This window comes from Stegodyphus dumicola, chromosome 10 (genome assembly GCF_044657685.1).
Source record: "Stegodyphus dumicola isolate Sdum_Otavi_A_Nest chromosome 10, ASM4465768v1".
Lineage (NCBI taxonomy): Eukaryota > Metazoa > Arthropoda > Arachnida > Araneae > Eresidae > Stegodyphus > Stegodyphus dumicola.
This window is the reverse complement of record NC_140777.1, coordinates 182,271,764-182,284,202: the sequence shown is the minus strand read 5'-3', so window position 1 is coordinate 182,284,202 and position 12,439 is coordinate 182,271,764. Positions and strand designations below refer to the sequence as shown.

The 12,439-nt window shown below is 31.0% G+C and overlaps 1 protein-coding gene across 5 annotated transcripts in view; it reads left to right on the top strand.

Moving 5' to 3' along the window:
• IntS11 (integrator complex subunit 11) overlaps positions 1-10,145 on the top strand; it is a 91,682-nt gene extending 81,537 nt beyond the window's left edge. For all 5 annotated transcript variants that reach the window (XM_085825969.1, XM_085825968.1, XM_085825970.1 and 2 more), the window contains 2 exons: positions 3,142-3,265; positions 9,989-10,145. In XM_085825969.1, coding sequence (XP_085682095.1) covers positions 3,142-3,265; positions 9,989-10,051 — 187 coding nt within the window. In that variant the 3' untranslated portion in view covers positions 10,052-10,145. The remainder of the gene's footprint in view (positions 1-3,141; positions 3,266-9,988) is intronic.
• The last annotated feature ends 2,294 nt before the right edge of the window (positions 10,146-12,439 follow it).

Below are 12,439 nucleotides of genomic sequence, written 5' to 3'. Positions count from 1 at the left end.
TGATAAGATGGCATGCAGAAATTATAAAATTAAAAATATGAAACCGTAATTTATGAAATAAAGAACAAGTATGATCTAAAGGGTATCAAAATTTACAAAAAAAAAAAAAAAAAAAGCTTAATATTTATTTGTTTACTTTATTAAACATTTCTTTCAATGAGTAAGTTGTGTAAGTTGCTTCATTTTTATGTGATAATACATTCTCTTTAATTCTATAAACAGACATAATTTCTTTTTCAGTTACAAAGTTCCGCTGTTCAAGTCAATTGCTGTGTCGAGAATACCGACTAATTTGTCAATCGAAATTTTTTCGTCTTCAATAACCTCTGTCACTTTTTTCGCTATCCGAAGCGAATTATTATGACGAGGAATTTGATTTAAATCATATCAAAGACGGAGTACATCGAGATGAAATACTACATTTAGTAAGGAATTATAAGCCAAATAAAATAAAAACATCTTCCCTGAAATATTCCCATATTAGTAAATATATATCAGAAATTCTATTTGACATAATCGAAAGTTCAAGCTTACTTTTATAAAATTGCTCTGACATTCTGCAAAAAATAATAAGCCGAATCCAATTCGAAGATTAAGGAACAACGCAATCTGCAACATTAACTGAATTAGATAATTTTAGCTTACCTTATACTGTTCGTTATACATTAAACGCGCATTCGTAAACATATTTTGTGTACGCGCACATGCATATTCACAGCCGTAAAGGTCTTACATACATGCGTCAACGCGACAAATGCGCAGAAAGTTTGTAGCTTTGAGGTCCGAATTAACGACTTTTGACTGTACTGACTAATCTGAAGATGCTATGTTAATTAAATTGAAAATTGCTGGGTTTTTATTATGTTATCTCAAGATTTAAATTTTATACTATATAAGATCTAATATTTATACTAATATAAGATCCACTGCTCATATTAAAATATGCTGTTATTGGCTATTTCTAGTTTTTAAGAACTGCAGCAAGCTAAAAGGTTTGCTACTCCATAATTGTCAAAGTTATAATTTTTTACTGAGTATATAATATGAATATATTTCTGATAGATACAGAGGGTGATCACACATTTTTGTTATGATTTTGCAAAAATTTATATATAAACAAAAGTCCACATGCCCAGTAATCCATAGGAGGCACGTTAGGGGACTTGGGTGGGATGCATTTAAAGGAAGTAGCTTCAATTCCGGTTTCATTTCTCATTTTTTCAAAAAATAAAGCAGTGGATTTAGAGGTATGTCTTGGAGCCTTACTGCGATGGAACTTAATATAATGAAGATTGTTTGGATAAAGAGATGGAATTTCTTCTTTAAAAATAGATGTTAAAACATATTTCTGATAGTAATCCAAATTAATTTTGACATTTTTTCTATTTTCCTTATTTTAGGTTTTCCAGTATAAGAGAATCCAGTAATAACCATAAAGCCTTTAGAAAAATTTTCCTTCTTGTCTCTAAACCAATATATTAAGTCTTTTTCTCCTCTTTTTTGCTAGTAAATCAATCTTTTTCTGTTGTAATCAGATAAATATACCTAAGCCTCATCAATTGTAACTATATATTACCATTTTTCACCCACCAAATAGTTTTCATACTGAAATCTGAACATAGTCATATGTCGAGAAACGTGTTTCGATGCTAGGTAAGGATGCTATTTCCCCCCCCCCCATTAGATTTATAATTTTGTTCACAATTCCTACAAAAATATTTAAAGATTTTGCATTAGCTCTTTGGGGATCTGGGTTTTCCTTCAAAACATGAGATGCGACTTGAGCTTTACATACCTTTGTTGGGTATGCATTTTTTGTGTTTCTACCAGTCGGATGTAAACTTTGACTTTTCTTTCCTTTAATATTAATTATGTCATTTATTAATACCATACTTTTCACATCTGTTTTTAATAATCGAATAAGAGCATTTCTCTTCGGACAGTACAAAAGTATAGCCTTCGATCCATTGTTTATTTTTCAATGACATTATTAAGAAGAGAATATTTTTAATAGTGCAGATGATAATTAAACTTTATATTACAATTGGATGCCAGTCACGTTTGTATTTTAAAATTAATATTTAAATTTATGGAGAAAATCAAAATCGTTACAAAAATGGGTAAACATTCTCTGTATTTTATGTGCAATATGTACTTTTATATAATTTATTTTCGCTGCAGTAAAAAATATCACTACTCCTTTTTTTAACTCTTTGAAATCCATACCCTTCGCTAAGCTGTATCGTCAAAATACCCGAACCGCTCGAAATAGTTTTCCAGTTTCACAGCAATTTCCTCCCCTCCCCGTCCATTAATGCAGAAAATAGGTGTGAAGATTTCCAATGACATCCTTTGTACTTTCTAAAAAAGATTCCATTAGCCTTTGGCCCCGTTCTTTATAAAACTATTCTGAAGGTCAGATCAACAAGCCTTTCCGACTTTGTTATGATCACGACTGAGATTTTGTTTATTTTCGTTATTTTTATAGGAAGGAATAAATTGTTTAAAAATAAATATAATCCTTAAATTTTTAAACTGCTCTTTTATTGCTGTTTAAAGCTTAAAAGCACAGTGTACCACAAAAGAATCAACAACGAAATGTCACGATCAACCAAAAGATAAAAAAACCTCTTAGGACAAGCTCTCTGCTGTAAACTGATACAATGCATTTGGGGAAAGTGCACCTGCTATTGCATACCTTAGGGGGAGGGAAGAAAAGAAGATTACAATCTCGGCCGTTTTCGGGCGGTTCTGGTTGTTTCAATGTAGGGCCGTGTCGGGCGGTTTGGATGTGAAAGAGTTAATATTTTGCTGTAAGTTGTTAGGTCACTGACACTAATTTGATTCTAAAGTTCTTCATTGTATAATATTTATTTTTCTTAGTTAATAAAAAGTAGATAACAATATATGCCTTATTATTGAGCATCCCTTCCCTTATTTAAAATTTTTCATTTCTTTGATTTTAGTAAATATTTTTTTTTTTCATTTAAGTAAAGTTTATTATTATTATATTTTTAATTTATAATATATTTATAATATTTTTCTTCTAAAAGGTAATAGCTCATTGTGTATTATATCTAAAAGCATATTGTGTTTGGTTTCCTTCTAAATGTGTTTTTCTATTTATTTGCTATTTTGCAGCCTTTTTGAAACTCGATCTGTACAATTGGCACTTGACTGTTCTATAACAGTGGCATCTGTTCTGATTCAAGTTAATGTAAGAGAAGACGATACTAAGAGTATATGTGTATCTTGGGGATATCAGGTATGAAAACAAAATCTTTTTTTGGGAGGTAGAGATAAGTATTCAAAATTATGACTCAGTTAGTATTTAAATATTTATTTATTTACCAGTTAAAAATATCCAAGTAAGGGAAGAAGCTTATCATGATGATACAAATTCAAAAGTCAAAAATGTAATAATTGTTGTTCCGAGCTTATCGTCACTATGGCAACTCATTACTATGCTATGAATTTAATTGTTGCCACACTTTTATGGGTAAATAAATTATCTTTTGCAATATTCCACTAATACAGTGAAACATTAGTTCTTGAATCTAATTCATTTCTGAAGGCTGTTCCTCAACCAAAATCTCTATAAACCAAAACTATTTTTCTCGTAGGAATTAATGTAAAATGGGTTCCTCTGTTCCTCAACCACAAATGATTGCTTATTTATAAATTTTTAACAGTATGTTATGCACAACTTTGTAATGCAAAGCTATAGAAAGCATTAGATCTGACAAAAAATATAAGCATTTCTATCTAAAAGCTAAAATAGATGAAAACTAACATAATTTTGCCATGCCTGAATGAAGGAGAGTGAACAATATGAGTTGAAAATGATAAAGAACAGAAAGGGGTAAAATATTATTCGGACAAAGATTCATGATTTTTAAAAGCATCAGGTAACTAATGTTTTCTTTTTAAAAAAAGGGCTTTAAAAAATCTTACTGTTGCATCTTTAATCGTAATTTTAGCATAAATCTTACAGTTGCGAAAGTTACTGGTGTAACTTTTTTTATCTTTTCAATATCTCTTAGCATCATTTGACTCTGCTTGGGGCTGTCTGGGTTTCTGTTATATTCAAAATTGTGTTTGTTGTTATCTGCATTTAAAAACGTTTTGTAAGCCTGGCAACACATTGTAACAAAATTTTCTATGCTGCAGCTTACTACTGTTTTATCAGGGTGATATTTTATCATGTGAATACTCTGCATCTTACCCCATTTTGTACATATTTTATGGATAAGAAAACTAGGGCATTTTTTCTTCTTTCCTGTTCTTCTGAAGATCTTTTTTCTCCAATGATCTTTTGTTGTTACTGTTCTTTTCTGTTGAACTCTTCTTTATGATCTCTAGTAATTTACCCACACCTCAACTCTCTATTTTTAAACTAAACACAGTGGCGCAACAGCCCTAGAGAGTCACGGCCTGCAGTGCCCCGAAATCTGCTTTCTTGACCTTGGCCCCCGGAGTGCATCAGCATATGCCTTGGGCAAGTGGTCAACTTGTTGTAGGCCCCCCAGTGTTTAGTTTCAAGCAAACTTGGTACTCATTTTATTGACCCACTCAGGGATGAAAGGCTGAGTCAACCTTGTCTGGCCCGGGGATCAAACCACTGACCTGTGGTACAGCAGCGGGACACTGTGCCTTTGGGCCTACTTTTTATTTTTACAATGCATAATATCATAAGTAGCAAAAATGTCCCAAGTGTCAAAGCCCTGAAAGTCTGTGTCTCCGAAGCAATCTGGCAAGTTTAAGAATGATATTTGCAGAAGTCGCTGAGCATTAATCATTTGTTGCCAACTTGAGTGTTCATAAATCAATACATTGTTTGTCACCTGAGGCATTTTTTGCTCAAATTGAATTGTTCATGATGATAGTTGTCCTAGATCTGAGGTACCATTGTGCTTTCTTTAAATTTACACATGATTCAGTAATTATGTTTGTGTATATAAAAAGAGGAATTAAAAAGTCTTCCAAAATGTTTCAAGATCATGATTTTGTTATATGTTTGTATTGATATTTTGCAACTTTTGCAGAAATTTTCATAAAGATGAATTATCTAGATTAAAAAAATATTAATGTATAACTTAACCATTTGAGACCTATACAGCATGGATTGAAATGTTCAAATTTCATGTCAAATAGATCCTCTACACATTAAGAGTTCAAGAGTTAAGTGGCACCGTCGGTGTTAAGTGCTTCTCTCCATGACAGCTTCCATAGCAGGTTGTCCCTTCTGTCCATAAGAGAGCCACCTTTGTCAACCTTTGAAAAGATAATGACTGTGTTAAAATGAATTTCATGCATTGTAACTTGTCACTGAACTCTTAAATGAAGCCCCATATAATCTGATCTCTAAAGACCCTTCACAGTCAGACCTGTCAAAAATTTAAAAAAAAAAAAAAACTGTGATTAAATCTTTACAAATCCTTTCTGACACATTGCCAGATGTAGATTCTCTACCGAGGATTCATAAAAGTGGTATTCCATTCTGCTCTATTGTATCAAATTTAAGCACTGCCTCATAAACATTAGCTAAATATTTAATTTCTAGATTTTCAATTTTGTGAGTTAATAACACTTACACCATAAATAAATTCAATAGAGTTTCTAATGAAAGTAAAAAGCATTTTCCCTAGAAATTTCCTTGTGGTTTCTTTTGATATAAAATCATTATTCACCAATGTTCCAGTGGAAGATACTAGAAATGAGATTTCAAGAATTTCATTTCTGTTTCAATAATGATGAGATAATATCTCTTGCTCAACTGTGTCTGAAACAAACACATTTTGTTTTCCAAAATAAGTGTTATAAGGAATTTGGGGTATTAGCTATTAAGTCCATCTTTGCAATCTGGGAAGCCTTCTTAGTCGTACCATAACATATATCTAAATGCATTACTTATGAATCAAAATTATTTGATATTTTAAATTTTTTTGTTTGTTAATGCTAGGTTGATATATTTACCCTGTTTGATGGTAATAAAGATAATTTAAATAAAGTTCTTTCAATAATGAATTCCATTGATCCTGCTGTTCAGTTCACTTTTGAACTTGAGATATCCAGTTGTCTTCCGTTCCTCAACATTTTGGTCACATGCAACACATCCATCTTCAGTACTATTATTTACTAAACAGGAACTTGTTTCATTTTATTCCTTTTTTTTTTCCATGCACTTCAGGTTTTCTCCTCTAAACTGGCTCAGAACTAAATGACTTAAAAGTAGTTCCTTTTGCTAGAGGCTTTACATCTAACATTATTGAGCGAACGGTTAAAAATTCTCATCTTACCACATCAAAAAGCACCCTCTTGTTTTAAGGGATATAAGAATTCTGTTGCCATTCCTTTCTTTCTATCTATTTTACAGAAATTCAACTTTCAGGTTATTGTCTTTTCTAGCAATAAAATTTGTAGTTCCATACTTAAGGACCCCATTCCAGGTATGAACTCCTGGACTATATACAGGATTCTTTGCCAGTGTGGTTTAATTCACGTTGGTCAAACTGAGAGAACCTTAAAATGTAAAGAAACATGAGGCATATGTTAGGGAAAAAGAAACACATAAATCCCTATTGTCCAGCACTGTTAGTCAAAAAATCACATTTTCCATTTTTTGAAGCCAAAATCATTCAAGAAACATCTTCCGTTGACGAATTAGATTTTCTAGAGTCATTTCACATTCATAAAATTGTTTCATTTCTATTTAATGATTCTAAGTCCACTTAAGGAAATTATTTCATAATTTACCCCCAGCACTTAAGGAAATTATTTCATAATTTACCCCCAGCACTTAAGGAAATTATTTCATAGTTATTTTCATTTTTTATCAATAGATGGCAGCAGTGGTTTGACGACCTTTCTCTCATTCGTATCATTCGCTTCTCTTTTGTCATTTGTACTTCGGCAGCTGACAAAGAAGGTTCTGTATTCATTACCTTCAAAACTAATCCCTTGAATTTAAGACAGTGATTCTAGTTGCTTTGACTTCTCCGAGTATTGTTTTTCAGCACGTTATTTTATTACATAGATAGAGACTTACAGTTGCAACAAAATTTCATCAATATATTTAAATTTAATTTTGGATGCAGGTGTTGGCATACAAAAGAATTATAATTTGAAATTTGCTTGAAATACTATTGATAAATGAGGGTCTTTTTTATAGAGCATTGGGAATAACTACTAAAAAGTGCTAAAATGTATTTTTTGCAACCAGTTGTAGCCTTTTACTTTAGAATAGGCACTTCAAGGAGCCTATATGAGTACTTTAGAATAGGCACTTCAAGGAGTTGGCATTAGACATTTTGATGCCCATTGCAGTCTCTGCAATTCTTAAATTTTGCTGCGCCAAATTCGCGGCTAAATCAGTAACTCTTTCCACAACTGTATTTTGAGACAATGAAATTGATTGAAAATCCTTCACATTTCCAGGACAAACAATTTCTCCAGCTTTCATTAGGCATTCCTTGATGAAATCACCATCAGTAAAAGGCTTCAAATGTTTAGCTATCAACTCGGACAAGACGTAGCTTGCATGTACCGCCGCATCACTTTCTTGCAATACTTTACTAAACATGGACTGTTGCTTTTTCACTCCTAACTTGAGCTCTTTCAACTTTTCTTCTCTCATTAATCCTTCGTAATTGTTATATTTCGATTTGTGTTGTTCATAATGACATTTAATATTATATAACTTTGGTACATTAATAGTATTATTACATATCAAGCAGATTATTTTATCTTTTATTTCACAGCAAAAATATTCTAATCCCATTTTACTTGGAATATTCTATGTCCGTCAGCGATTTTTTGTTTAATTTTACTACCAGTTGGTTTTGATATAGACATACTGAATACAAAGGGCTGGAATAAACACGGTTAACATTAAAAAGTTAACAAAAATTTATTCTTTCCACAAGAGATAAATCAAAATGCTGAAATATTTCTTCAAAAATATTCTAACAATATCACAAAATGTCAAACGTTTACCAAAAATCAATTCAAAACAGAGAAACTAATTCTATCTCGCAGCGAAATCGCTACAAATCAATCACAGCATTAAGTAAACAAACAGTTTGCTAGAACTACAGCTACTACTGAGATGAGTTGTTTGTTCCCGGCTTTTATAAGCTTTATAATTAATTTCTCGAATATACTGGAAACATCTATAAATATCTGGATTTTTGTGGATGGCAACAGCAATTACGAGATATTTATTTATTAGGTATTAAATGAACGCGCTGTTCTATTTTTAACCTTTCAACGCAGCTGTCTTTTCAAAAATCGTCTGCGTTGCTAAGGCAACATGAAGCAAATCTAATTAAATTCTAAATAAAAAAACTAACTAAATAAATAACTATGAAATCCGTAACAATATGAATTAAGTAATAATTAATAATAAAGCAAAGTGCATGCACCAATATATCGTACAAAACTATGATTGGAAAACTGAGACCATGAGTTCGGCCACATTCGGCTATCAGGGAATGCGTACAAGTTCTGAGTGCACGTGTTCCCCAAAAGCGGAAGGTAGCTGAACGCAAGCTACTCACACGCATTTGTAATTTAAGTAGTGTGTGTGTCAGCTCGCTGTGAGTAATCTAACAACACTGAATAAATTATCGTTAATTACTTAGCAGTAAACATTTCATTTTTTCCTTCGTCGATATGTTATTTTATTATTATATATTATTATTTGCCGATATATTGGCCAGGCCGCAAAAATATTTGTTGTGGGCAGCATGCGGCCCGCGGGCCGCGAGTTTGACATCCTTGGTTTACAGAATGTCGCCGAGTTGAAATTCGAGACGCATATCCTCGGATCCCGAAAAATTCTCCAAATCCATCGATACCGTTCTCATCTTCGTTCAACTTTAAGCGGCCAAGATATTAATTAAAAACTGTGGAAACGTTAATTTCCACGCTCATTTTTCCGAGTGGCAACAATAAACTATCCACAACAAACACTTAAGCTGCTTATATATATAAAGATATTTTAATATACAGATGTAAACAAATAGCATTTTATGAATGATTAGCTGCATATTTTGTTAGAAGAAATTGCTATGCAGTGAAATCCAAATTCATAATATTGAATTTATCTGAGATAAACCTGTAAATGTATTGCACTGTTTTTCCTATAATATATTTATAAATTTATAAATACTGTGCCAAAACACTGAAAGTCACACAGAATTTCTCATATATAATATGGTCTAAACAACTCTGAGATAATATCGTTGTATCCTGAACAGCAGAAAAACAATGCATGTACTAGCACTTTAATATTGAGGCAAAAACAGCTCGTTGTCAGAAAGAAGCATAGAACTATTGCAGAGAAAAGAAGATTTTAAGATATTTCAAAATAATTTTGTTTTTTAAAATTTATTTTAACTTCAGAATAATGCAAACCATTTATATTATAAGGTATTCATATTAAGATGTAATTTTATTTTATGAAACTGTATTATTTATTAACTGTATAGTAATTGAGTATCACCAAAAATCTAAATATGTATTTTTCTTAGTTTTTTAATATTAATTGTACTAAAATGTAAAAGAAAGTTTATAAATTGCAAGTATTTTTAACGTCTGTAATATGTTTAGTACAGAATAAGAATCGCATTATTAAATATCTAGCGCATTTGCTAAAATGATTTCTCAAATTTAACACAAGATTAAATATATATTTCATTTTCTGAACACTATATGTAATATTAAAACAAGAATCATTTAACAAATTGTATGTTAAATAGTGCAAAAATATAAAAATGTGTAAACAATTTCTTTCATATTCTCTGGATGGATTTTAAAATTTTCATTTTTTTTCCCTGAAAATAATATCTGGGTCAGTTCATTTGAAAATTTTTTATTAGGCAGTCACCACTGCCACAGAGTGTAAAAATACATGTTCAGAAGTAATAGAAATATTTAAGTACATTTTTGTTATTTTTATTTATATTAAATATTTGTCTTGTTTTAGGATGAAGAACTTGGGAAGTATCTACTTCCAGCCATCAAAAACTGGGTCTCGGAGATTAAGTAAAGTGTCCAAGATTGTCTAAGGAGTCTTGAAATGTGCATAAAAAAGAGCTTTTGTATGTAAAAAAAGGAAATTGTAAATAAAAAAAAAAATTTTGTGTGTGTGTGTGTTTTGAACATTCAGTTCATTTGATGCTGGAAAAAACACCATTGTCATTACATAAATATGTGGAAAGTTTCTCATAATCAATGTTAATGCTTGATGGCCTATCTCACAAAATCTGTTTAAAAAATTGTTTTAATATGTGTGTAGATTTATTATGGAGCTATTAAAGCTAAAATCTCTACAGGATCATTTCAACTTTGTTAAAAAAAAGTCTAGCATGTAGAAATATAGGATATTACAATTTGTTTAAAGATGTTTTAAAGGTTTTGACACTTGGAATAGCTTTCTTACCTCCCAATATCTCCAGGGTAAAGGAATTAAAATTATTATATACAGAGAAGATTTTCAAATGTTCTTGATATATATGAGTTGTCCACAGTCACAAAGAAAACGCATTAGAGAATTTGTGGTTCTAATGTAAAACTGGTAGGTATTTAAGGCCAGTTAAAAGACAGAATAATGCTAAGGCTGTAACATGAAAATAATCTGAGATAATAAATCCCTGAACAGAAGTAGAATTGGGTGTGGATCATTTTAAATCTTGAAGGTGCATGCAACACCTACTCTTGCTATGCAATTTGGTGTTGCCATTTTCATAATTATTATTCTAAAGATGTTAAATCTGTCTTGTGACATCACATCCATCATTTTGGGTTAAAAAGCACAAAGAAATTATGCCTTGTAATTAATTGGGTTAAAAAGCACAAATAATGTGTACATAGTTTACAAATTAACTGCTAAATATTGTTTTATTTATATTCAATAGTGTTTTAAGGAAAGAAGAAAGAAGATTTAAGAAAAGCCCTGATATTCTTTTGCGAGTCCTTTTATAGCTTCTGGAAAAGCGGACCTTCCAAGAAATGACGTTTTAAAAGAAAGAAGCACTAATGGAAAATGATTTTTACTATATAGTGTACAAATTAACTTTAAATTTTTTGGTAAGTCCATAATTCTTTTCAAATTAGTTGTGTTTTTAAATTTTTGTTTACTTTAAAATATGTTTGTAGAATCTTTCAGGTAGTACAACACCTATATTCCTGAAAAATGGCCAAAATGTTTTGCTAAACGAAAATGGAGTAATAGAAATTTCAATTTTATTATCTGCATACTAAAGCTTTATATCGAAAAACTGTAAATAGTTTTTGTATTACATTGATGATTGCTTTTCAAATACTGCAACATTTACTATGACACATCTTCTTGTCAGTACAGTGACTACCAGCCACATGTAGCTAAAGAACATTTGAAATATAGATAATAGGGTAAAGGACCATGTTATTTTTAAGTTTAACATTTCTTAATAAGTGTAATAAAGTTTAGAAATCTTTGCGATCATAAACTATAACTAAATTTAAGATAGACTGGCAGCGAATTATCTGTAAGTAACAATTCAAATTTGAGAAGGGTGTAAAAAACCCTTTATTTAAGAATTAAATTAAAACACTAGGCACACTTGGTGCTTATAATTCAACCAACCACTTATAGCAAGATAATTTACAGTTAGTGAAATGTTAAAATTTAATTTAAATAAGCTAGTAGCCAATGCCACATTAATCAAATTAACACAAAGTTGGCTAACTTAACTGATGTGGATATTCAACTATCAGCAATTAGAATGCAAAATTGAAGGATCCAAAACATAAAATAATTGCTTAAATAACATACCTTACAGTGTATATATAATAAAAAAAATTGCAAGCCATCTTACTAAGAAAACTGAACATTGATATAATGAACTGAGAAAAGACTGAAAAAGAAAAATTTATGCCAACACTTAAAACACTGCATCGGACATTGTAAACATATGGAGTAATAGATAAACATATGAAGTAATAGTGCTGCTTTAAAAGTTGGGATTTTGCTTTGAATTGTATGTAGCACAAGTACAGAGAAAATGATGCTTAATAATTAATAGCCCCTTAATAAAACTAGTCAAGGTATTAGTTAATTCATTTCAATTGACTGGAAGTAAATTTATAACCTTATCCTCCAAGCATTTATTTAAACCCCACCACCCAATTTCTTCCAACACAATCATGTTAGCTAAAAAGACAAACAAAATATGGATTAGCAAGAGCAGATTGGTAGATACCACCGCATGATGCAATTGTTGCAAGCACCTCGCACGATCACCGTTGCGAGCTCAGCCAAGAGCGTAAAAATCCTTAACAAATTCTTTTGGATGACAGTTAAAATCTGAAACCTTTCAAATTATTTTTAGCTCAGAAGGACTATTAATTTTGTTTTGGCATTTTGTGTTGATTCACTTTTCAAACTGCTGCCACC